This window comes from Opisthocomus hoazin, chromosome 21 (assembly GCF_030867145.1).
Source record: "Opisthocomus hoazin isolate bOpiHoa1 chromosome 21, bOpiHoa1.hap1, whole genome shotgun sequence".
NCBI classification, from domain to species: domain Eukaryota; kingdom Metazoa; phylum Chordata; class Aves; order Opisthocomiformes; family Opisthocomidae; genus Opisthocomus; species Opisthocomus hoazin.
In genome coordinates this window covers 1851544-1877658 of record NC_134434.1, presented here as the reverse complement: position 1 = coordinate 1877658, position 26115 = coordinate 1851544, and the positions used below count along the sequence as shown (strand labels likewise).

The following is a 26115-nucleotide window of genomic DNA, read 5'->3' as shown; positions in this document are numbered from 1 at the left end:
TTTTAATTGGGAAAGGTTTTTGTTTTTCTTGTGTCATTGTGAACCCTGTTTACTAGCACTGGGAATGTGGTACTGAAGCAGTTTGAACATTTTTAGATGGGCTGTATTCACTCGTTACATCTATACAATTGCTTTAGCTTTTAAAATCAAACCCCAAAAGACTTCTGGAAAATTGTCTGCTTTCAGAACACTTATTAACCCTGTTTGACTTGCTGATTGACTGATAGGCTTGCTACTGATCTTAGTGATTTAACAACCAACAAGATAGATTAATGCTGGGTTTCCATTTACTCCTACAGTTCTGGTTACAGTTGATTGTACACAAGAATGGGAGGAGAAGACCAGTGACCAAGCTATGCTTACTATATCCAGCTAGGCTGAGGTCCGGCTGATTTGTCACTGTATATTTCAGCCCTGGCTTAAAGACATGTTATATCTTTAGTAAACTAATGTTTAATTAATTTCCAGCCTGTTTCCTCCACAGTATAAATCTGTTGGTCCCCAGTGGTGCTTTGGTTGCTGTTGTTGGCCATGTTGGCTGTGGGAAGTCTTCTCTGGTGTCTGCTCTTCTGGGTGAAATGGAAAAGCTGGAAGGAGAAGTGGCTGTGAAGGTTGGTATTGTTTACGATGCCGTTTAACGATGGTATGGAAATGTGCTGCTTATGCCTGCCTTTGCTTATAATGTACATCAGGCTGCAGAGGGAATTCTGTTTGCTCCCGTGCCAGCTTGTCTGCCTGTTTATTTGGGTTTTGCCTGCACCTGTTCAGCTGTGTTTTATGTAAAATGACTTTCCTGATTCTATCAACTATACATCAACAATGAGCACACATATATGTACAACGTGAATGTATTTCATCCGTGTGCTGCAGATCTTCATCGGAATCGTAAGCGTGAATTGCTGCTTGTTACAAGTCAGAGATTTTTCTTTCTCCCTCCTTGTTCAAGGGTTCTGTTGCTTATGTGCCTCAACAAGCCTGGATCCAGAATGCCACACTGAAGGATAACATTTTGTTTGGCCAACCTCCTAATGAACAAAAGTACCAAAATGTCCTGGAGGCCTGTGCTTTAAAAACTGACCTGGAAGTGCTGCCAGGAGGAGATCAGACTGAGATTGGAGAGAAGGTAATTCTTCTCCCCCTGCCCCGAGTCAGACCTGCTTGGTGATTCCTGTTCTGTCTAGCTAAAGAGAGATTGCTGTGAAGTCAGCGCTTGATTTGGTTTGATCTTCACAATGGCATCCTTGCTACAAGCAACACTGAAACATGCAGGGCAGTTTTGTGGAAGGTAGTTGGACTTAAACTTGTTCCTAACTTCAAGCACGTGTTTGTACTGTGATGCATAATTACACATCAAGCTCTGGAAGATGAGAGCATCCTCCATTTGTTGTCCAATTGTAAAGGTGCATCTGTCCAGAATACTGCAAGTCTTTCTTTTTCCTGTAGGGATAAAAAGGGAGGGAACATGTGGTGTGCATCAAGGGAAAAAGTGATATGATCATCCCTTAACACCTCATTTTAATGAAAAACTTTTACATCTGTGATTATCAACAAAGTTTCTTTCTTATAGGCCACTAAATTTGAGATGGGTGTCATGAAGTGGGGCGGTTATGTGGATTTGTGAGAGATGTGAAAGATGTTCCAGGTGCCGCTGCCCTGCTTTGAATGTTTACATTTTACATCCCAGCTGATGGTCTTCATTTTTATAGTTTTGTGTTTTTAACAGCTCCCTTTAGGAGCTTATTAAGCAAGAGGCTTATTCTGTCTCCAGATCGCTGGGTGAGTGGAAGTTTGGCAGTGAACAAACAGATTTAGAGGCGTTCTGTTCCTGTCTCTGGCTCGGAGTGAGTTATTCTCTTCAGCGTCTCATGTTGCAATTTAGCATCCATGTGTTTGGCTGGGTGAGAGCCGTAAAAAGCCATAGCTGTTGTTGGCACAGAGTTGTGTGATATGTTTTGTTCTCTTTCTCTTCAGGGCATCAACCTCTCAGGTGGCCAGAGGCAGCGAGTGAGCCTCGCTCGTGCGGTGTACAGCAACTCTGACATTTACCTCTTAGATGATCCTCTTTCTGCTGTGGACTCGCATGTTGCAAAGCACATATTTGACAAAGTTATTGGTCCAGATGGGGTACTTAAAGGAAAAGTAAGCTGGCATTTAGATCCTCTTAAAAATGCACACAAACTCAGAAACACTGGTGGGTATCAGGAAAGCTGTTTTGCCATGGAGGCTTAAGTGCTGAGTCATTCCTGAATTTCTTGTTTAATTGGCAATGTGGAGACCTTTTCCCCACAGCACAGGCTCTGCAGTGAGCTGCTATTTAGCCGTGCCCAGAAATGCCGTGATCTAGTCAGAACACGTAGAGGCAGAAACCTGGTTGGACTTTTAAAATCTCTACTATGAGATCTCCAAACCCAGGACATTTGCAGATACTTGTAAAGGTTGTCAGCTTAGTATTGTTTGTTGTTACTCAGAGGCAGTGCAGTGAGGAAGTTGTAATAGCTTATTGATTTTGCAGAGGTCATTGGCAGTATGCAACCAAAGTGCAATCTCTTTGCTTCCCCTTCTATTCCTGTTATGATCTTCTCAGACTGTCTCAGAGCTCAAAAGGGAAAGGCTGCAGAGAAAATCAGCACAAGGGAAAGGGGGAGAGATGATTCAGTTGGTTCACTTCCCTCTGTGGTTATGTCAGCATGCAGTAGGAAGCATAGTAAGTTCCTGTACATACTTCGAAGCTAATTTGGCTAACAAGCACAGTGTATTTCCCATGGCATTTCACACTGACATGATAACTCCCTCCCTGTCCCAAAAATGTGGTAGTATATGGCTCGTGGAGTAGTGCTAGTCCCCACAGTGACAACTGGAAGATGTGGATTTTTTCTTTTTTTTTTTTTTTTTTTTTTTTCCCCCTATCCAGACCCGAATTCTTGTGACCCATGGCATTGGCTTCCTGCCTCAGGTAGACCATATAATTGTCCTGGTAGATGGGAAAATCTCTGAAATGGGATCTTACCAAGACCTTCTGAAACAAAACAAGGCCTTTGCAGAGTTCCTGCGAAATTATGCACTTGATGAAGACATCGAAGAGGACGAACTGACAAGTACAGTATTGCTTTTGCTTAAAACATGTCTAGTTCTGTCAGCCAGGTTATAGATCTTTTCTCTGTGTAAAGTGTCTGCTGCTTCTTCATGACAGCCTGGCATTTGCCTTTCTGCACTACTGTGAAAATTATTGTCTATGGCCAGGTCTTTGTTATTGATAAATGTTTTTACAAATTCCTTTCAAAATTTCATGTGCTTTGTCCTAGAAAAAAGCAATTCTTGTGTTAGACATTATTTTAAAGTTGGGAATTTATTTGACTTAGCAAGGTCAAACTCAGAAGGAAAATAGAGTAGCCAGGAACAAATTGGGCTTGCCATCAAAGGGGCTACCCAGAGTCTGGTATTTTTTCTCTGCTTATATATTGTTGTGTTTTTCATATAGCAAGATTCAAATGACATTTTAATCTTGGGTTACTTTGCAGCTTGGTTTGATTCTGATAAAATGATACAAGATGAAAGCATTTTGGTAAATGTTTCCTTTGTGTGACACTGTTCCCACGCTCTTTGATTGCAGCACTGCTCCCCTCCTGACAGGCAGAGAGGAACATGCATGACGTGTTCTAGCAACAGCAGAGACTTGCAGCAGTTCCTGACATGTCTTCTCCATCATGCCTAGATCATACCCTATAAGTGAATCGACCTAGAACCAACTATAAAGCTATTGCTTAACATTTCTAACGTTTTGAACACTAAAGGAATGTGATGTAAATGCCTTTGGCAGCCAACCTGCCTCACTCGATCTTTGCACTTTAGTTGGGAGAAGTGATTGGACTAGATGACCCACAGAGGTCCCTTCCAACCCCTACTATTCTGTGATTCTGTGATTCTGTGATGCCCAGAAGGGATGTAAGCCAAACTACCGTGGAGTTTATGCATTATAACTTTCCTGCTGCGATATTGTTTTTTCATGACTCTTGCCTAGTAGAGCAAGCTTTTTTTGTGCTTTCTGCTTTATTCAGCAGAAAATCTGAGGTGTGATCTTGTTTTGCAGTGGTGGAGGAGGAAGAAGTCCTGCTAGCTGAAGACACCCTCAGCATCCACACCGATCTGGCAGATAATGAACCAGTGACAAACGAGATCCGCAAACAGTTTCTTAGGTAAACGTGAGGTTCATGAGTTTGTAGTTTGTGTCTGGGGTGAAACACATCTGAAAGATGTTAGTCACATACCGCTTCTCTGTCTGGGCTTTAGTTTCCTTTGTTTCCTCTTATAAATAAAATGGTTTTGTGTCCTTTTGAAAATAAATGGGAAAGAACATGCAGAGAAGATCAAACATCTGTTCCTGCAATCCTCTCTTTAATCCAAACTGAATCAATTTCTTAAAGCAACACTCTGGTTGTCAGGTAACACCATTGTATGTATTTACCCACACAACACTAAACTGCAATCAGTTGCATGATGAATAAACCCTTTGTGTTGTGCCTTTCCATTGGGAATCTTGGGAATCTTTAAAGGTTTTCATAACCATACCCAGAGATGCTGTCCAGCCACTGTTGGTGTGAAAACAGAGAAACTCAGGGGTTAGCACTGAAACATCTGTCTAGTGATGAAGCCTCTAAAGGCCCTGCCACAGCCTTCGTTAGGAGCTGTGTTTCTGGCATCCCTGAACATTCAGAGGGGTGGTAGAAGCACCCATAGCTGTGAGTGAGGCTGGCATGGGAACTCAGCAGATGAGCTGGGAAGAAGTCCAATCTGCTGCATCCCAGTCTTGCCTTAGCGCTGTCACAATATGCCCTTTTCTGCTAATGACTCTCTTGTTTTGACTAGGCAACTTAGTGTAGTATCTTCTGAGGGAGGAGAATGTCCCAACAAAATGTCAACGAAACGAAGAGTCTGTGAAAAGAAGCCAGCAGAGCCTCCTGTGCCAAGAAAAAATCCTAACGAGAAACTTATTCAGGTCGAAACCACTGAAACAGGAACGGTATGGTTTGATTCCCTCCTCCCTTTTTCTACGTGTGTGTTTTTTTTTCCTGTTTGAAAAAAGATTTTTTATTTTTACATTTAATCCAGTTCTGTTAAATGTATTGTATAAATTATGACTGCAGGTTTTAGGCATTAATCTCGTGGCCACTGATCATTCAAATTTGGGATTTTGGCAGAGGTTTCTGCACCTGGCAAGGGCGATGTACTTAGGGAAAGAAGAAAGAAAGAAAAAAATCCTTTCAGCTCCTGCCACAGTCACCTGATACCACATAGCATTGTGCTCCATCAGCCCTGCCTTTGCATTGCAGAGCTTTCAGCACTGTTGGTTTTTAAACTGTTTGGCTGCTGTTGAGTCCAGCTGCAGTGCTGGGCTTTTGATGCCCCGCAGCAGTGGGTTCTACCAGCCAGCGGGCTGCTGTGCACCAGCAGAACTGTTCCGTCTAAGTGATACCCGCCACCCCATCTTCGAGAGCATTTTATGCTTATGGGTGCAAAAGGGGCTGTACTCTCCCCGAGCAGGGCCAGGGAGTGAAATGGGAGCAAGGAGAAGAGAAGAGAAGGGGGGAAAAAGGGAAGATGGGAATACAAAAGTGAAAAAATGACAAAAAGGAGCAGAAAGGAGCAACGGATAGAATAAGAACAGGGTGGTTTTGTTAAAGAAAGTCCCTTCGCTCGACTTCAGAAGGCTCAGCATGCCCTGTTTAGACTGATGTACGTGTTCCATGGCACAGACATGTAATTAGCTGTGTCTATGGATTATTTTAGCTTTCAAAATCCCTAATCAACAACACTTGTTCTTTTAATTATTCCTTCTTGTGCTTTTTTTAGAGACCGAGTTTTGTCCTGAGTCTGTCTCTTTTTGCTTCTCTGCCTTTTCGCACTACCTTAGAGATCACATCTTTACTTTTTGCCACAAGCATCATCTGTTTATGTTCCTGTCGGGGTGTGCTAGAATTTGGTACCTCATTTAAGCTGCTGTGAAGACACCTGAATGGAGGCGTATTCAGCACTTTTCCTTAAGTAGGCCATTTAAAGTAGTCCTGAGCTCGATATGCCTGCCAAGTTGCTTCCTTTGCCTGAAAAACCTGGCTCCTGTTCTTGTTACCCATCCTTTGCCGCTATTTGATCACCCTCTTCTTTTTTTCCTCTGGCATAGTCTTAAAAACTAAAACCCCACAAAACTAATAAAATACAGTTCCTCAAAATGGAGGAAAAGAGTGTTTCTCAGAAGTTTCTGCCTTGTTTTGAACATCCCCCTGCCGTGGAGCTCAGACACATGAGCTGTTCTCTGTGGTGTGTTAGAGTTTGGGCAGTTCTGAACTCAGCAGTTCCTCTGGCAAAGTATTATTTTTCTCTTCTTCTGTTTAAACTCCTGATTGTGTAAGTTGTGCAAACCAGCTTTGGTGTGTGGTTTTGCAGGTTAAGCTGACGGTAATCTGGCAATACGTGAAGGCTGTCAGCCCTGTCGTTTGTTTAGCTATATGTTTCCTATATTGCTGTCAAAATGCTGCTGCCATTGGGGCCAACGTGTGGCTCAGTGACTGGACCAACGAGCCGGTGGTAAACGGGACTCAGCACAACACAGCCGTGCGAGTCGGAGTCTATGCTGCCTTGGGCCTCTTGCAAGGTGAGACCAGATAAAATCATGGTATCTCAATGTTTGGTAAAGAGGACTGAGGTGGGAAAGCCACAGCACCTGTTGCTGGTGGCCCAAAATTGCCCCCCAAATCCTATGCTAAGCGAGGGAACTAGCGTAACCTGGAGCTACAAAGTTCGAGCTCAGCCCAACACTTTAATTTTGATATGGAAGCTCGAGAGAGATAAGTTGGAGAGAAAACATGAAAACTTAGGTGCAGAAGAGACCGAAGAGTTGGGGTGAAGTTGGAGCATTAGGATATCATGGAGGCCTGTTCAAAGTAGAGGGAAGATGGCTGTGCATCTGTCTCACGTGGACAGCCTGGTGAAATCCTGCAGGACATGTTCCTGTGCTTTAGGCAGCAGTGACTGCAATGCCGTAGTGCTAGTGTGCGTGGTAAGAAAAGGGGTGGATGGGGAATATAGTAAAGGAAAAAAGGCTTCTAGCACAACAGAAACTGCTGAGAGTCCAAGAGCTGCGTGTTAGGAACATCGCGTTTGCTGGTTAACATGTCTCCTGTTCACCTCTTAGGCCTCATAGTACTCATCTCCTCCTTCACCCTGGCCATGGGAGGCATTAGTGCAGCCCAGACACTCCACGCTGCTCTGCTGGAGAACAAATTTCACACCCCGCAGTCCTTCTACGACACCACCCCGACTGGCCGAATCATCAACCGCTTTTCGAAGGACATCTATATCATCGATGAAGTAATCCCACCAACCGTCTTGATGTTCCTCGGAACGTTCTTCACCTCCTTATCAACGATGATTGTAATTATAGCAAGTACTCCACTCTTCGCTGTGGTTGTAGTTCCGCTTGCAATTCTGTACTACTTTGTTCAGGTAACTGGAAAAATATCTGACTACCATTGCAATGACTCTTATTCCATTGATCGTGTTTCTTTTTAGGAAAAACAACATGAATTTGGGGGGGAAATAGAAATATCTGAAGTAACTACATGTTCATGTAAACAAAACATTATTTACGTCTCTCAGAAAATGAAATGGTCCTGTGAGAAGTGGTCATGAAATAAGCAGGCATAACCTTTTTTTTTTTTTGCATTCAAGTAATAACAAATGAGCCTACTGCTAGAGATAAAGCTGCAGTGCACTTCAGTACCTTGAAGTGTGTATATATTTGACGTATTGACAAGTTTTTAAGATGGTGAGGAGTTGAAATGTTGAGAATAGAAAGCATTAATTTTATTGACTTCCGAGCTTATTTTATAGGCCGTAAATAGAGATCTGATAATGGAGGTGCAAATTCATGTTTCATTTTTATGGAAAATGAGGTTCTTACAAATGGATTCGTTTTGTTAGGCTATATTAACTAAATTTAAAGGGGCGTAGATAAATTCAACTTACAGTCTATAGAAATTGCAGTTACCCAATATTCTGTTGTGGAATGAAGCAAAGATAACTTGCTTGAAATTCTTCTTAATTATAAATTAATTACTTAATTTTGGAGGGATGAAGTGCATCAGTAGCCATCTCCTTTAAATCCTGTTAATTGAAAGTATTGCATGTACCCTTCCATTTTTTCTCCAAAAAATGGCAGCGATTCTACGTAGCTACTTCCCGGCAGCTGAAGCGTCTGGAGTCTGTGAGCAGATCTCCCATCTACTCACACTTCTCAGAAACAGTATCGGGGGCCAGTGTCATCAGAGCCTATAGGAGAGTTAAGTCCTTTATAGACATCGGTGATCTGAAGATGGATGAAAATCAGAAGAGTTACTATCCTGGCATAATATCAAACAGGTAAAAAGGCGTATAACCTCTTGTTTCCACTTAGAGAATCCTGCGTTTGCATAGCTGGTCCAAGCAACCATTTACCACTCTGCTTATGTCTGCCTTTTTACCAGGTGGCTGGGCATTCGAGTTGAATTTGTGGGGAACTGTATTGTCCTCTTTGCTGCCCTTTTTGCTGTGATTGGTAAAAACAGCCTGAACGCTGGCTTGGTAGGACTTTCGGTATCTTATGCGTTACAGGTATGTATTGCAGATTTCTGTTCATTGATGGGATTGCATTTTTGTAGATGGTATGGCTATATTGGCAATAATTTAAGTGCTTGTTAAAGCTGAAGTTAATAAGGAAATAATAAAAACGAGTTGTGGGACATCTGGAAACAGCAGAGATTTACACTGAATGCTGGCAGACCATCAGCAAGCTCACATGTAGTAGAACTTCAGGGCACTTGGGGAGCATCGAGGTTGTGCTGCACCTCAGTGTCGCCAGCAGCGGCATGCAGGAAGCTCAGTAAGTGTCCTGTGCACCCACCATAAACAGGTCATTTGAGGAGCATGGGATTAATATGTCCCGCATCATGCCTGCTACGTAGCACGTTGGTGTGTCCAGCTAATCACAGGCAGATCGGCAGGATTCATAAATAGGCAAGATAAACTGTACTCACCCAAGCTGTGGGCAGTTTAGCAGATTTAATGGCTTCACTCTTGCCAGAAGCTTTATAGATACCATGAGTGTGTGCAAGATCGCTGTTAGTGATTTTCCAGTGAGACCCATGCCAGGAGTGGCTTCCAACCAACGTTTTTGAGAGGGCTGTTTGTTAAATCACTGTGGGAGATGTGCTTCTTCATGTGAGCATCTGACTGCCTGTAGACTTCTTGTCTCAGTAGCAGTATTAACGTCAATGTGAAGGTAATTATTTCATTTGTAATGTTAACGTGAATCCATGTCTTAATAGCAGTGTCTGGTTTTGTTGTTGTTATTGAATCTCTTGTTCCTGTGTGGGTAATATTTTGTTCCTTGTCTTCTCCAAGGTGACCTTGTCTCTGAATTGGATGGTCCGAACAACTTCTGACCTTGAAACTAACATTGTGGCTGTTGAAAGAATAAAAGAGTATTCAGAAACTGAAACAGAGGTCAGCTACCAAGCATCAAGCATGCTCACCAACAAGCATGGCAAAATTCTAATGCACACATTTACATGGTCTTTCTTTAGACTCTTGAGAGGCAGCTCCTGCTCCGAGAATGTTATCATTCAACCTGAACAAATGTCACACTCTGAACTGTAATTTATGCTATCGCAGCTCCAAATTATTACTGCCATCATGCAGCCTGTGCTTAGCATCTCATTTTCTGCTACTGTGAGTGGCTATAGCACAACAGAGATGAGTTTCACCATCAGAGTATTGCTCCCATTGGGTTTGAAGTCTTTGATACATAGTCCTACCTGCATGCATGGTGCTGTGATCCTACTAGTGAGCACAGCTGCAGTACAATTATCAGGCTGTGCACGTGTTTTCAATAGTATTTCTGTTTAATCAGCTTAATTGGTCCTTGTCTCCCTTGAGAGAACATCTCTAGGAACACTGTACTGCCTAATCCAGGAAAATTATCTGATCATCTACCTTTGTTGCCAAAGACTTTTAAAGGTGGCAGATGGAGCTGTGCTGGGAAATCTGCTGCTCTGTGGACACACTGGGTTTTGTTAGCCCTGTGTGCAGGATGGGAGACTAAGAATTAGGAAATGGAGGATCTGAGGGGAGCTGCAGTGTGTGGTTCTGGAGATCAAGTATTTAATCTGGAAGCTAAAAGGAAGCCAGACAAGATGCATGATACGTATTATATGCCAGAGCTTGAGCTGGCATTAAACAGGCAGTGTTCTGTTAATGGAAATAATGTAAATTTATCTCCATTGGGTTTGAATTGTTTTTTCTTAAACCTACATGAGGCATTTCTGACTTCTGTTTTCCTTAGGCTCCCTGGATCATTGAGGGCAAGAGTCCCCCAGAAGACTGGCCATCCAAAGGCGAGCTGGAGTTTGTGAATTATTCAGTGAGGTACAGGAAGGGCCTGGATCTAGTGCTGAAGGGTCTGAACCTCCAAGTGCACGGTGGAGAAAAGGTGAGTTACCAGCTGTTTGTCTTTGCTAGAACTGTGCTCTGGGCTCTGTTGTCAACCATGGAGTAGAGGACAGGGGCTAAAAGCACGCTTGCAGCAGTGGTGGAGACCCGCTCAAGCTGGCATTGCAGGAGCCAGCAGTGACAGCCATGCTGTCAGTGCGTCAGCGTGCTCCAGGCTGACACCAGTAGGACCAATTGCACAGGGCTTTCTGGACTTCCCAAGTCAGGCTGGCAACAGGCTACCATACACCATGTAGGAGACACCAGCATAAGTGACAAAAATTCAGTGGTGAAAGTGCTTTTCTGAAACAGTGGAGATGGGAGAAGAAATTCCAGCTTTTTCCATTCTGTCTTTCCCTGTGAAATTTTTGGCGTGGAAAGAAATTACATTCTTTGCTTCCTTAATCAGGAAATTATCTTTGTTCTGGGAGATTCGTTTCTTCATGCTTCAATTGGAAGTTCTGGGTTTTGCATGCTCGTGACAGAACAATTAGCCTGGGAAAGTCCTTCAGTTAACAGGCTGTTATTAAAAGAGAAGAGTTACCTTATACTGAGCAGACAGGATGGCAACTGCCTCCTGGAGCTGAGATACACGTGCTTGCCATAAAGTCTGAATTGCCCTCTGAGAAGCCTTTATTTCTCGTCCTTGAGTGACTGAACTCTTAACGTGGGTACTTCAGCTAATCACCCAAACTTATGTCAGGTGGCTGTAGGCCTATGAACATATTTATATGCAATATCATTCAAATTACAGGAATGGCAATATATACATTACAACGTATGACACGAGTTTCTAGGGAAGGATGGTTACATTCTTTCTTAGATTCAGATCTTGCGTCGAACCTCTTAGAGGAATCTTAGGGGTTTGTTTCGGGCTTTTTTGGTTGGATTTTGTTTTGGTTTTGACTATGTGCTTTGTTGTTAAACCTGCAATTTGTTGTAGATTGGAATTGTTGGAAGAACCGGAGCAGGGAAGTCCTCCATGACCCTCTGTCTCTTTAGGATCCTGGAAGCTGTAAAAGGGGAGATTAGAATCGATGGTGTGAATATTTCAGAGGTTGGTCTCCATGACCTTCGATCGAGGCTAACAATTATTCCTCAGGTACTGTTTCTGTGTATTGCAATAAAGGAAGGATCTCTAACAGCTTAGCAAACCATAAATAATGGTTTATCCACAGAGGGAAATGCTTTGTTACACTCAGAAAATTGTTTCAGAAAAACAATCTGTTTATACTTAAAGTAGTCCTGTCCTGCCACCTTATAAGCTGATGCTGGGTGATAAAACAGGATTTAGGATAAACCATCTTTACAGTTGGAACTTGAGTTTTAACTCTGTATAATGTAATGTATTTTCAGAGTGGGTGGGATTGGGAGGTGGCCTACCTGCAGTACAATGGAGACTTCAAAGCAGTAACTCCTAATATCTGTACTTAAAACAGCTAAAGCACTTGTCTAATGAAAGTTGGTTTCGTATCCAGGATCCTGTTCTCTTTTCTGGAACATTGAGGATGAACCTGGATCCATTTAATAAGTATTCAGATGAAGAAATATGGAAAGCTCTTGAACTGTCTCATCTGAAGCAGTTTGTCAGCGGTCAGCCATCCATGTTGGACTTTGAATGCTCAGAAGGTGGAGAAAATCTTAGGTAAGAAATGCTTGAACTAGAAACATACACCGAGCTTTCATTCTGCTGTAACAGTGAGTAACACCTGAGCACAGGTTTACACTGTAGTCTGTTGTGTCTGAAATGATTTAGCCACTTACTCCTGTTTCAAGAAAACCAGTGAGGCTCAAACATTTGCCTGCTGTTCTGCCTCTGCCACAAATGATCCAGTTCTTCTTTGCTGCTGGGAAGGACTTCTCCCAAACCAAAATCCGGTCTTACCCTGTCATCCTGAGACTTCTTTCTTTACTGGTATCAGGAATAGGCAGTCCCTTAGATGTGGTTTGGTAGGGAAGGGAAATGCCATGGTAACATATCTGTTGTGCTGAATAAGAGTCCTCTGCCTAAACCGACACTTTAGCAGTGTGTATTTTCCATTATTATTTGGAAGACCCTTGAGGAAGTGAATGGGGATGATGAAATGCCGTGCTTTGATATGCTGCATTGGTGTCTGAGACCGTGGTGTAACCAGGTTGTGTATGTGATGAATGTTCAGCCCTGTCCTCAGCCCGCAGAGATTCTCAGAGTCTGTGTCTGGGGTGTGTTTGTGGCAGGGGAGGAAGTGTGGGCTGCCCAGAGATTTGGGGGGGGAGTGGTGGAAAGGACTTGCAGCCTTAGAACTGTTTTTTCCCCACCTCTTCTCTTCTAGTCTTTTTATTTTGTAAGTTTGCAGATGCTCAGTGTTGTTACAACTGTGTGTGTTTCTGAAAACTCGGGCAGAAGCACTGTAATCATTAGTTTCCCTGGCTTTGTCACAGTGGTAGAAAGGGGGCATTTGGTGGCTCTGTCAGCACTGGGTCAGGCAGGAAGTGAACACATATGCTAAAGCTAGCTGGGTGCTGCTGCGATGTGCATTTGTTAGCTCTAGGGCTCACAGACTGGACTGTTGGCTAAATACTCATTTTTTTGTTCGGTGACTTCACCTGGTGAGTGATCTGCTCCAGCACAAGTGACTCTGAGCAGTGGAGAGCTCAGGGCAGTGGGGCTGCGTTGTGAAAGCCCTGTCTCTGTTGGCAGCGTTGGCCAAAGACAGCTGGTCTGTCTGGCAAGAGCCCTGCTTCGCAAGACGAGAGTCTTGATCCTTGACGAAGCGACAGCGGCGATCGACCTCGAAACAGATGACCTTATCCAGATGACCATTAGGACGCAGTTTGAAGACTGCACGGTGCTGACAATAGCACACAGGCTGAACACAATTATGGATTACACAAGGTAAAAATCTCTTAATGGGGGGGAGGGGCCTCACTGGTTTACTCAGTATGTGAAGCAGCACTTAAAAGGGCCTGGTTTGTCTCCAGATAGTCACACTGCTGCTCTTGTCAGGTTGCATGTAAGCAATGATGTTTAAGCCATATAATCCTAGAATATCCAGACCTGACTTTGCTTCTGTGGGCGTAAGAAACAGGCTCTATAGTCACGAACCAGAGCTGTGCGAGAGACACTGCCCAGCTGCATTAATGGCACTGTCAGCAAGTTTATGGATCCTTTTTTAACTAGCAGCTGCCGTAACTTTTACACTGACATCATGTCATATTAATTACTTTAAAATATATTACTATACTTCATGAGCTTTTATCTCCTTGGCCTTCTGGTATTCTATTTTCAATTCCAGAACTACTGGTATGACACCTGGTTTGGGGTTTTTTTGTGTGTCTGCCCCCCCTCGCCTTATTACTCCTGGGAGACAGTGACTGTCCTGTACCTTTTTACCTCAAAAGGCAATTCAGAGAGAACGTTTATCACCTGTTGTATTTCAACGTGTGCAAATAACTGAGTACAACAAAGGCAAGGCAAAGATTAGAGCAGTTTGCTTGGTCACAAAAAGGGCTGTCGCATTTCTTGCGAGGAATCCTCTGACATGGCTTCTCCCCCACCGCTGCCTTTTGTTTTGCGCAGGGTTCTCGTTCTAGACAATGGAACCATAGCTGAGTTCGATACACCTGCACGCCTTATAGCATCCAAGGGTATATTCTACAATATGGCCAAAGATGCTGGACTAGCATGAAAAGAAGCCCTTTCCTTGGATTTTTGGTTGTGGTTGGTTTGTTTTTTTTTAAATATTACTGACTTGCCACAAAAGTGACTTGTGAATGTACTGTAATTTACAAAACAATTTTTGTAGTGGACTAAACTTGTGATATGTGAACATTTTACAATTATAAGGACCAGAAAGTGAATTTTATATTTTTAAATATTTTCTATATTTTATTATATGCCTTTTTTCCAAAGAATGTCAAACATTCTGCCAAGAAAATGTATGCATTGCAGGGCAGTATGTACTGCATTCAGATTTATAATTAGTAAATTATATTAATGGTACAAAATACACCTGGTTTCGTGTGTTTTCTGCATAAGGATTCGTTGGTATTGCAGTGGAATGACAGGCCCAATTAAGCAATGACTCAGCTGAAAAAACAGTGAAATAATGTGTAATCTCCGACTGGTTCCAACCTGTTCCTTTCAGTATTCCCCCCAGGACACGGGAGCTGAATGCTACAGCTTCAGGGCTGCGAGCTGCCCCAGGACCTTTGGCGTCCCTGCCCAGGGCAACTTGCGCATTACAAAATTCCTCTTCAGAGCAAGAAATATGAGTAATGTATTTAAAACTAAACCTACAGATGGCTTAACGTAAATCATTAACTACACAATTTCTATCAATTTAGTAGACTCTCCATAAGCCTGCAGGGACATGACTGGCACAGAAGTGTTATAATTTTGCTGTATCTCTCTCATGTATGAAGTCACTATGAGTAAGTCTCCACCTAAGCTGAACGTGCGTGCCGAGCAGATGTGTAATCTATCTCACTCAACACCTAATCACCTGAAATAATGTGTGATTTCTTTTGCAGAAAGAAATATCTGCCTTATTATGATAACTAAACCTCCTCAGATAAGAGTACTGTGTTTAAATATTTGCTGCCAGAATCTGGTAGAACGTCTTTTGCTTTAGTTGTTCGCTAACACCAAGCACTCTAGAAACCTCCCTGGCAAGTGAAAGTTCCAATGTTTTTCCACAAGTAAAGTTCAGAAAAACTTTGAGAAGACAAAAATAATCATTTATTAATTGTTACAAATGATACTTCTTAAATAGAAACAAGAATCTGCAGCCAAGCAGTCATTTGACATTAACACTTCATATAGCAGAGCACAAAGTAATGAATTATTAATCATACACAGTGATGTAAGGATTATACACTGGTGAGATTGTTAGGAGTGTTAATAGTATCTTCTGTGTATAAACTGCATAAGGTATAAAAATATTCCTCGGAATGCATAGATGGCGATCAGCATCTAGGCGAGACATCAGTTTAGCAAGGAAGTCATCAACCCAGCAGCTGGGCTTTTCTCTAGTAGGTCTGACTGGTTAAGCCTGGGACCTTCATGGATTTAGCTGGGGTTTAGACAGCCGGTGCCGAAACCCCCTCTGTTCTGCCTGCCAGGGAGAATGCAACAGTGTGACACGAGGAATAACAATTTGATGATTCCATTATACAGAAGTTGGTATACCACCACCAATTTGGTGTAAACAAACAAACAGATATTGCCAATGACTCGGACAACGTGGCCTCCAGCACCTCCCCGAAGAGGTTATTTTGTTGTGCCAAAACGTTCTCCTGTTAGCCCTGGGAGACTAACTTCAGCCTAGATAACTGGCAGACGGGCAGTTTGGGCGTCTGCGTGGATCTGTGCTTCCAGGGGAACCCTGGCCATCCAACTGCAGGGCCGCCTGGGAGCGGGCTCCCTCTCCTGTGCTCGGGCGCTCCCGCGGAGCTGCTGCCCTTGGCACAAAGGACTACTCACTGGAGGAGGAGGAGAGCGCGCCGGTACGTTGGGGTCCCGGTAAATCGGGGTCCCAGTTCCTATTCTGTGAGCTGCAATACAGCCGGCTGCTCTGACTGCAGGGGAGGAACGAACGCCTTCCGCTGCCACAGCCTCCGGAAAGGAGCCACGGCCGTGGTGGATGCCCAGCTCCAGTCTGAGGAAGGCATCTGGAGCGGCACCGGCTTACGACGCAGTCCTGGCCTCAGCAGGTCCCCCAGCTAGGCTGGGCGGCTCCCTGCTCGGCACGCTACTACTGTACGCTGCACAGCTAACGTGGGCTGTGAATTCTTAGACAACGAGACCGTAAAATCTTTTGGTTGCTGTAGTTTGTGAAGAGACTGGGGGGAAGGGAGGGGGAAGAGGAAGAACCAGAGGGTAATTCAGTCCAGTTTGGTGTCTCCTGTTTGCCTGTTACATCTCTGACTCTAGTTCATTCAGCTAATTCGTACTACATGCTTGTACAGTTAGAGTTCTGTTCTGGCAGCCTTCGTCAAATGGAGATGACTGAGTAAATACTAAAAATCCTAATAAAATAGATAAAGTGCAGCTCTTAAATACTTTTCAATTTATTTATTCCAGATTTTCATCACAAAGTAGTCTAATTCTGAGTTTTAAGCAACAAGAAAAGTGATTTTTTTCAGTAAACAATGCAAGTAAACGCAAGTCATTGGAAAAAAAAGAAAATACATTGCATAGGAACATCAAGATTGAATACCAGCCCAGAAAACCCTGGGCATTTCACTAGTTTCTTTTTACACAGGCAACAGGAATGCAGAGGTAAAAGGAAAATAAAATTACAATTTTTGTGCTTTTAAAAGGGGAAGTTAAAGCAGCATTGAAGAAATGTGTTTTCAATACAGTAACAAAAAATAGTATTTTAAATTGCACACGTCAATACTATATATTGACAGACAACAATAAAAGGGATTTTGGTTGAGAGCATAATTATGATTTGGATAATTACTATCACTTTTTATTTTCAACCTGAGAAATAGGGAGAAGTGTAAAGGGGGATTAAGAAATCACAGGTAATAAGTCACTTGACAGCATTTCAACTAGCCATAGTTTTGTGCTTCTTCCACAGATTTAAACCCTTCTGTTTTTTTTCCCTCTAAGAAAGATATGACTTAAAATCCATGATCTAAAAAGTGAACGTTAACAGTAATGGACTCAGAACAAATATTAAATGGGTTTCGTGGCAGGTTCTTTAGCTGAAGTGCCTCTGCTATTTTATAGCACACAGTTTAAGGTAAGCCTTTCCCTGAGAGCTGCTAACTCTGCAGTATTTCAAGATTATCTTTTTGTAAGGAAAAGTGTTGCATTAACAGACAGTTCTACCAATATTTCCCTGGCATTAAGCTACTTTCATATTGGAGTCATTACTCTTAGATTAACTACAGGCTGTAACTGTGCATAACAACTTTAGTTTATTTCAAGGTTAACAAAATAGAATTTTTTAGCATCATTAGCCCTTATAGATACTGTATTTCAAACGTACTTTTAGATAAGAGATACAAATCTTTTGTTTTATTCTTTAAACAATTAATATGTCAGTTCTGATGCCTTCTTGTTATAACCACTCTGTTCAGAAAGCGTTGGGGCTCTCAAAAATAAGTTTTTGTCGCTTACTGTTAGAACAAGCTCCAGTTCTTGGAAATCCTGCAGCCTTGCAACATCTTTGTCCTTTAAATAAATACAATAAGTTGTTAGGTGATAAACCGTCTGTTCAGTTTTACAGAGGTAAGTTAAAATAATAGGCTCATAGTAACGCAAGATATGTATTTATCCATAAACTTGACAATTCTTTACAGTAAACTGGAAAGCGGACACCCTGTTGCATTTTGTATTTATTCTGGGACCCTACTCAGCTCCTCACTTAAGTCTATTTTTATAAGGAATGCAAGACTGACGGTGAGTGCAAGTGATTAGTGGAGTAACACTTGTGAAGACCTGCTGCATGCCACCCCCGACTCCTCTTTTTTTCCCCCCTTGGTAATTATTAGAAGCTCATGAATCGATTCTTGCCTCTACCCAGGAAGGTCCCGCGTGTGGCTTGCTCTGGAGCCGCCCACAGCACCCTCGCGGCGCTGGCTCAGGCAGGGTCTTGGGAGAGCCATGGAGAACACCCTCCCAGCGCAGGCTCAAGCTCCGCTCCCCTCTGCAGCAGTACTCTGCTGCTACACGGCATTAAATAGAATTGGTTTTATGTCACCTCAAGGAACAGTAAGTGTCCTGCAGTCCTACCCAGAGAGCCTGAAGTAATTACAGCTGGAAATAAAAACAGTCCTTTCAACAGCAACTTATGCTGGCAAGGGACAGAATCACTTATGTCTTTTTTTTTTCCCCCGCACTTCTCGACTAACAAAGAAGAAGTCATCTTGTAGTCAGTGAAGATGCCGTACAGTGAAGTCTGTTAGTCCAGTCCTAATCAGGTTGCTCCACGACTGATGCCAACAGTGCTCTAGAGGGATCCGAGCGCGAAAGGGATCAGCAGAACAGGTCAGCAGGCGCGCTCTCTGTTTGCTGCACAGGTCAGTGTCACTGAAGGGAGAAGGCCGTTCCATTCCGACGCCTGCCCTGCAGCTAGTTCTGACACCTTTCCCGTGTCCCAGCAGGCTGCACGCGGCCCCTGCTGAACTAGCAAAGCTCCGCTGAGTACTGCGGGCCTTTCAGGTGCTGACGACAGGTCACAGTGGGGTGGTGTTCCACAGAATTTAAGAATGTAGTAGAGAAATTGGATACTAATTGGGCTCAACACCAAATGTTTATGAAAGGAAATGATCAAGAAACTTGAGAATCTTTTTACTAAAAAAAAAAAACAACCCAAAACTAAAACCAACTGCTGAGTGCTGGAAGCTGAAGGGAAGTTTATGTGGGGTGGTTTTTTGGCAACATGGGCCTACGCAGGTGACCGACAAATTATTCCTTTTTAATGGTAACCTAAAAATCTTTTTTATAAGTTACTGCACTTCAACATTTAGAGTTCTTACCTTTCTTAACATTGTGTTTGGTAATTTTCTGATCTTCTGGACGTGCTCAGGGTTAACACCCAGCTCATGGCAACTCACTCGGAGCAGTTCCTTATAGGTCAGCTCTTGTCTGTCCAGTTCAATTTCAATGAAGTCATTTTCTCGAAGATTAGGGTTTTGTATTCTAACTTTAAGCACCAGTTCTACTGGAAATAAAAAGGTACATGAACAGGCAGATGTATAAAGGAATTGTAAAAGATCTAACTTCCACATGTTTCTATGTTCTATTAACCTTGTTTGTATAATTTGTAGCAATACAAGAACCCTCCGAAAGCAAACAACTGGACTTGTATGACCACAGTGTTCATTAGATTGACTTTCATCAATCTATACGAAAAAATCATTACAAATCTAATACAGTGTGTGCGTAGGCATGTATAAACCTTTGCGTGAGTACTCATCTTGCTGGATTTAAGCTAACTTAAAAGCAGATTATACTGGTTATCCATTTCCTGAGCAATCCAAGATGGCTTTTATTGTTTTTCCATTCTCTTAGTCCTCAGTTAACTTCTCATTGCTAACTCATGGCATCCGAACATCTTTTACTTCAAGAATGAAATTCTGAACTGAAACTGAAATTCCAGATTTCCCTCTTTGGGCTGGCAAAATTTACCCACACAAGTGGCAGATCCTGTAACTGTTCACCTCCAGGCTCGGGTCTGCAGGTGGAGCCGTGTGAGGTTCTCTCCTGAGCTCACTGGCTGCCTACTCACAGGCTTTATTTGAAGCTTGGAATATGCTGTTTAGAGAACTGGATCACCCTGGTGTCTGTATGCTTGCATAGCATTTGAGACAAATGGTGAATGTTTTCATCAATATTTTAATAACAATGCCAGCAGAAAAAAGATATCTGCCTCTTTAATTCCCTTCAGCTGTTTCCGGAATGCCTAAGCCCAGGAACCTGAAAAACCTCTAGAAGCGGAGTGAATACCTGTAACCCTGGTTAGTCCACTTTCACTGTCCAAGGTGACAGAAGTCCTAAGACAAAGCGAGAAGAGACTGTTACTGTTACCTTGCATATTAAGTGGAAAAGCTCCTGTGAAGAAAACGGGCTGGAACGCTGGCACAGGCCCCACGCAGGAGCCGTTCTCCTGGGGTAGGGACTGATCGGGTCCGACGGGCGGTGGGGGGGTTCTGCCCCAAGACACGGAGCCCTGGTAGAGCGGACCTCTCTGCAGGACGGGCTTTGCGCGCGGCGGCGCGGTGCAGGCTCCGGGCAGTGATGGCGTGGCGCCGGCCGCCGCGTTCCCGTGCCGCCATGGGGCACGTGCGTGAGTCTCCACGTCGGGCGAGGAGGAACAGTCGGCGTCTTGCGATTCCAAGCGTGAGATACTCCCGTTCACGGCGGGATCTGCAGTGCTGTCGCTCGCGGTGTTATAAACATAAGGGAAGGGTGGGTTAGCCAGATAGTTAGGGATGATTGGCAGGTCTGAATCTTTCGTTAAGTCTGGGAGTTCATCGTCTTCGACTGTAAAACAAACAACACAACATGCTCCAAGGCTGATCTGAGGGGAAAAAAAGAAGTATTGCTATTGCACTGTGGGGTGGTTTTTCTTTTCATGGGGAGGGCATGGAGTGTCAAAAGCATCACAGGCTAAAAGATGAATCAAGAATCACAGAATAGTAGGGGTTGGAAGGGCCCTCTGTGGGTCATCTAGTCCAACCCTCCTGCTGAAGCAGGAAGCACTATGCCTTTTTCCTACAGTAAACAGAACCGTGCTCAGGTGTTGCAATGCAGCAAACACAAAAGCAGAGTCTGACTCCAGTAATTCTGGGGGTGCTAGTTCCTTCTAAACACTGCAGCACTCTTGGTTTGGGTCAATCCGTAGGCAGCATGTTGTAACATGGTCTCTGGTGGCACAACGCTACCGTCTTCATGATGTATAAGGCAATGAAAAACAAAGGGTAGTATGTTGTTCGATATTAAGGTGGGGGATAAAGGGAAAAGAACACGCAGTACTGGGAGAGCTGAAACATTACCAAGTCAACAGCTGGGAGACAATAACGAAAACAAAAACAGACAAGGGAATGCAAAGGGGAGGAAAGACGTTGTTAATCAAGCACATTTCAAATTACTTACCACCTCTAGCAGCAAAGCCAACTCCGCTCCAACAGTTACAAAAGACGATAAAAATGCTCTACAAATGTCCTTTAATGAGCTGTTTCTCTGGGCTGCTAATTGTCCATTTATTTAACAGTGTCTAAGCTCCATAGAACATCAGGAAAATTAGGTGTTGCTCAAGGGCTTCATGCAAATTCGAGAGATTTTCTCCTGTTGCCCTTTTGAAAAAACGAAGCTGCATCTGTCTGTCACTGGTTTAATCGTGGCATTTTTCACAATACGGTTGTCGTAATTTTTCAGTGTTTAGAAAAAAGTTTGGCTAGCTGCATGTGGCATTTGCTGGTAATCCTCTTTTCTTACCAAGTAAACACTCCAGAAACCAAGTCAGAGTTACTGCTAAAACCCAAGCACGGTATCTTCACATTCAAAACAAGGACTGGAACATAGGGGCTTTAAACAGCCTTTTACAACTACGCTCTGTGACGACCCTACCGCACAGCCAACAGGTTTACCTCCCAGCATCTTCCTTATCTCGCTCTTTGACGTCAGCTGGGCCGGCCTTTCGCCCTTCTTGGTGAGGATCTCCTTGTCGGCACCGGCGTGCAGCAGGTAAGCCACCACTGGCGCATGGTTCCGTTTACATGCCCAGTGCAAACAAGTCCTGCACATGGAAAATGTTAACACTGTTTGAAATAGTAAATTATGGCAGATTGATGTCCACTTGTCCCCGCTGCCTATCAGAAGAACAAGACCGAATGCGTGTCTAACAGAACAAGGTTTTAACTGCAGTCTTCCTTGGAAGTTTGCACTGGTTCTGGAGCCTGCAGTGACACCTGCTGATGTAGTTCTCCCTTGCGCTGATGCTCTTGATACCAAGTTACCACAATAGTATTTTCAAAGTGCAAGATCTTTTCCATTTGTCATTTATTAGGCTACTAACTTTTCTAGAAAAATAAATGTAAAAAGAAGGCTTGCGTATGCTATTTTCATCCTTGAAAGAATAAGCTGTACTTAAAATACTTGTCCGGGTATATGTGAGCTAACGGAGATACTTCCCTAGGATGCTATTTCTGCTCTTTGATGAATGCTGTCAGCACAATGACTTGCACTTTTTGGAAAGTAAATGATATTTAAAATACTGTAAGCAGAGTCTGTACGCACAGTTCTTTGCCCAGGTGCTATTTGCTGCACCAGCAACTCCCCAGCTCTGATCTGCAGACAACTGGTATTCTGCAATCCGCAACCGCTGCACAGAACTAACCGCTTCTCTATTTGTTCTAATTATTATTTGCAGTTGCTGACCTAGAGGGACTAATAAAGAAACATCCTAAAAGCTACTGAGCTTATTTAGTGCCTAGCATTAGGGACTTTAAGTAGACTCACACATATAACTCGCTGTACAGTCTTACCATTTTTCCCTATCCCAGGTTCTAGTGATGTTTGACCTTTCTCCAGCTTTTATCTTTTAATTATCTAGCTCCAGTTGAAGGAACCTCTTTGGAAAGATGAACAGAACTCTTCTCCAAGTCTGTTTGTTTGTTAATAATTAAATAAAATAAAACAGAGATAAATAACAAACCTATAAGGGGGGGAAATTTCAGTTGAAAGTCCAGCTCCAAAAAGCTTTTTCCACTTTTTAAGAGGCACGGTCATTGGACTGCAAAGTCACATCGCTACCAATAACCCCAACTTTGTATACAAAATTCTGTTCTTTTAACTTCTGCTGTGTAAAAGAGTGTAAGGGAGAAAGGAAATGATCTAGCCTTTGGAGGGACACAAATCAGATAAAACCAAGAGAAGACAAGGCCACTTGCAAAACCTCGTTCATTGTTCTACATTCCGAGTTAACTAAAGCTCTCTTACCAGAAAGAAAAGGCTCAATTCTACAATTTCTTCATACTAGTCAGTAGTCACTGCAGCACGAGGTTATGTAGAATTAGAGCTAATTGTAGAGGCATGAATATAAGTGTACGTATATATATTGTTTTTCTTCATAGACTATCCTAGGAAGGGTGCTACACAATCCGTGTCTCGGAGGTGATATTGCTAACAACAGAGTAAAATCCTGCATTCTCTCACCAAGGTTGGGCTATGTAGAAAGTGCCATTTTTGAATGGGATAAAAGTATTTTGTCAGCAGAGTATTCCTGAATTGTTAACGCCAAAGAGCCCACAGAATCCGAGACAAGCTCCGTGAAACTCAGACCAGGTTGGCTCAGTTTTTCTGTGCAGCGTTTTCTGGACTCCTCACAATTATCTCCACGTGCAATGAGCGTGAAGGGCCTGCACGAACTGAGAAGCAGCGCGCTGCCAGGTCACAAACTGCTTTGGACCAAAGCTGGGGGGGGAAGCGCAGCCAGTGTGGCCGTGTTTGCTTCAAGTGCAAAACCGCAGGCTGAGTCTGTAGAGAAGGGGTGTGATCCTCGAGAGCTTCGCCTCGCTGGGGGATCCAGCCCGGCCGTCTCGCGTGGGCTCATGCAGGCGGGTACCAGCTACCCCACGGGCATCAAAACCTAAACACTCGGCACCCCTTAGCGTCGGGGACACTGAGAAGGGCACTGGAGAAATTTAAATTCTACAAGCAAACTTAAATAACAGTGAAGATCCACTTACTGCCACAGTTAAATATGACCGGTCATTATTTTAAAAATTAGTTACACTTTATGACAGTTTTCTTTCATCAGTTCCAGTTCTGGATACAAACTCCGTGGCGTGGCAGCGGCTGTTTGTCTCGCACAGTAAGATCACTCCACATCTTACGAATCAGTTGCCCTAAATTCTCACGAGTTCTAATTTTAATCACCGCGCTCTGAACCCCAGGCTGCCCGGTCCCACGCTCCTCAAAGCTGCCGACCAAACTTCAGCAGCCTCGCTCCTCGCCTGGTTTTACTCTTCCTCTTTTCGATCGCAACTCCGAGCCCCACGCAGCAGGGGACACGCGGGCTGAGCTGAGCTCGTGGCCGAGTCTCCAGCAGCGCCGAGCCGGGACCCCTACCCCAGACACTCTGTGTGCGGGGGCACAGGGACAGCTCTGCGGCTGGCTGCTACCGGAAAGTCGCGGGTTTAGGTTTTGAACCCCATTTTCACCTCACGTGGAGGGGTGCCGCAGCCCCGGGCAGCCCGCGGAGCCCCCCCCCCCCCCCCCGCACGGCGCCTCACCAGCCGTTCACTTCGTTCTGGGAGTTGAGGCCGACCCCCAGCTCCACCAGCCGCCGCACCTCCTCCGCGTCCCCCAGCGCCGCCGCCTCCCGCAGCCGCTCCTGCCGCTCCCGCTCCGCCATCTCGCCGGGGCCCCCGCCCGCCTCCGCGCCGGGCCGAGCTCTCATCCCCCCCCCCCCCCCGCCCCGAGATCTCCCAGCCGGCCCCGGGAGCGAACGGCGGGCGCGGCGCCCGGTGCTGCCCCGGCCGGGCTCCGGGCCGCGCGCCGCTGGGGGACTCTATTGCCGGTGACACCGCGGCCCAGGCATGGAGTTCCGGCCGCCGGCCGGGCGCAGGCGGGCCCGCGGGGCGTTCTCTGCTGCACCGGGAGCTGCGTGATCGTGGGATCACAGAATGGTTTGGGTTGGAAGGGACCTTAAAGCTCATCTGGTTCCAACCCCCTGCCATGAGCAGGGACATCTTCCACCAGACCAGGGTGCTCAGAGCTCCATCCAACCTGGCCTTGAGCACTGCCAGGGAGGGGGCAGCCACAGCTTCTCTGGGCAGCCTGGGCCAGTGTTTTGCCCCCTCATGGGGAAGAATTTCTTCCTAATATCTAAGCTAAATCTGCCCTCTTTTAGTTTACAGCCATTCCCCCTTGTCCTATCACTACATACCCTTGTGCAAAGCCCCTCTCCATCCTTCCTGTCGGCCCCTCCAGGCACTGGCAGCTGCTCTAAGGTCATCCCGGAGCCTTCTCTTCTCCAGGCTGAACATCTTGGGCTGGGAGGGACACGGGGTCTCCTGTGTTCTTGCAGGCTCTGGCATCGTGCAGCTGCTCTAAGAAATTCTCGTCGTCTTTGTACATTCTCAGCAAAATCAGTTCATCCCTAGAAAAAAAAAAAAATCAACGTCTGCCCGCAAATCAGCTGGACAGATTACAGGTAATTCCTGTAATGTGCATGATTCGCTTTGAAAAGCTGGGTTTGGTCGTTGTGGGTTTGCCCTAGCCCAGGTTACAGGAGAAATTGGTAAAAATAAAGTTGGTAAAAATTTCCCAGCTATAAAAAGTCAAACTAATAATCTCAAACTCCAGGCAGACAGCTGGCCAGTTCTCTTCTAGCCTGCTTGGTGCAACCACACTGGGGAAATCTGCGGTCGTTCAGCTCCGGTGTACCCGATTGCTTTCCTGATGCAGCTGGAGCAACGCGAAGAAGCTGACCCACAGCCCCGTTGTGGCCGTTTCCCAAAGCAAACACCGGCCCCCATCCCGCCCCCAGACCCCGGCCCTATGGTGCGAAGACTGAAAATTCGTACAAGTTGTGTTACATTGATGTCACCGACACTGTTCCAGCGGGTTGTTAAATCACTCTAAAATCGCAAAGCTTGGCAGGACCTCGTGGTGCCGCAGAGCGCTGCGTGCTGGAGGTGCTACGGGCAGAGCTCTGAACGGAAACCCCGCGGGCAGCGCTGGCGGTTGCACGGAGCCCTCCGTGACGCCGGGCAAGGCTGCCCGGAGCCCCGCGGGTCTGCAGGATCAGCACAGAGACTAAAAGCTCTTGGAAAACAAAGTTAATGAAAAAAAACAGTTAATTAAAAATTTCACACATTTTGGGTGCTCAAAGTGATTTTGAGACCTTGGGAAACAGATGAAGATCAGTATGTGAAATTGTCCAGTTCTGGGCTCCCCAGTTCAAGAAAGATGAGGAGCTACTGGAGAGAGTCCAGCAGAGGGCTGCGAGGATGATGAGGGGACTGGAGCATCTCTCCTATGAGGAGAGGCTGAGGGAGCTGGGCTTGTTCAGCCTGAAGGAGAAGGCTGCGAGGGGACCCAATAAATGCTTATAAATATCTGCAGGGTGGGTGTCAGGAGAACGGGGCTGG

The 26115-nt window shown here is 44.7% G+C and overlaps 2 protein-coding genes across 4 annotated transcripts in view; one reads left to right on the top strand and one right to left on the bottom strand.

The window, feature by feature from the left end:
* The window catches only part of ABCC3 (ATP binding cassette subfamily C member 3), a 51010-nt gene extending 36519 nt beyond the window's left edge, over positions 1–14491 (top strand). For both annotated transcript variants that reach the window (XM_075440694.1, XM_075440693.1), the window contains 16 exons: positions 485–611; positions 947–1123; positions 1972–2139; positions 2912–3095; positions 4088–4193; positions 4864–5017; positions 6439–6646; positions 7187–7497; positions 8213–8412; positions 8517–8643; positions 9433–9534; positions 10373–10519; positions 11462–11620; positions 11997–12163; positions 13199–13393; positions 14078–14491. In XM_075440694.1, coding sequence (XP_075296809.1) covers positions 485–611; positions 947–1123; positions 1972–2139; positions 2912–3095; positions 4088–4193; positions 4864–5017; positions 6439–6646; positions 7187–7497; positions 8213–8412; positions 8517–8643; positions 9433–9534; positions 10373–10519; positions 11462–11620; positions 11997–12163; positions 13199–13393; positions 14078–14186 — 2641 coding nt within the window. In that variant the 3' untranslated portion in view covers positions 14187–14491. The remainder of the gene's footprint in view (positions 1–484; positions 612–946; positions 1124–1971; positions 2140–2911; positions 3096–4087; positions 4194–4863; positions 5018–6438; positions 6647–7186; positions 7498–8212; positions 8413–8516; positions 8644–9432; positions 9535–10372; positions 10520–11461; positions 11621–11996; positions 12164–13198; positions 13394–14077) is intronic.
* A 724-nt stretch (positions 14492–15215) lies between these two features.
* Positions 15216–24389, bottom strand: ANKRD40 (ankyrin repeat domain 40). Of its 2 annotated transcripts, none has more exons than XM_075440932.1 (5): positions 24253–24389; positions 21607–21755; positions 20045–20500; positions 18994–19178; positions 15216–17686 (listed from the first exon to the last, which is right to left on the bottom strand). In XM_075440932.1, exons 1-5 carry the CDS (start codon positions 24372–24374, stop codon positions 17546–17548), a joined length of 1053 nt encoding a protein of 350 aa, XP_075297047.1. In that variant the 5' UTR covers positions 24375–24389; the 3' UTR covers positions 15216–17545. The 2 variants fall into 2 exon arrangements, with proteins under 2 accessions (XP_075297047.1, XP_075297045.1); XM_075440930.1 differs by having other exon boundaries at positions 18994–19175.
* Positions 24390–26115: the final 1726 nt, after the last annotated feature.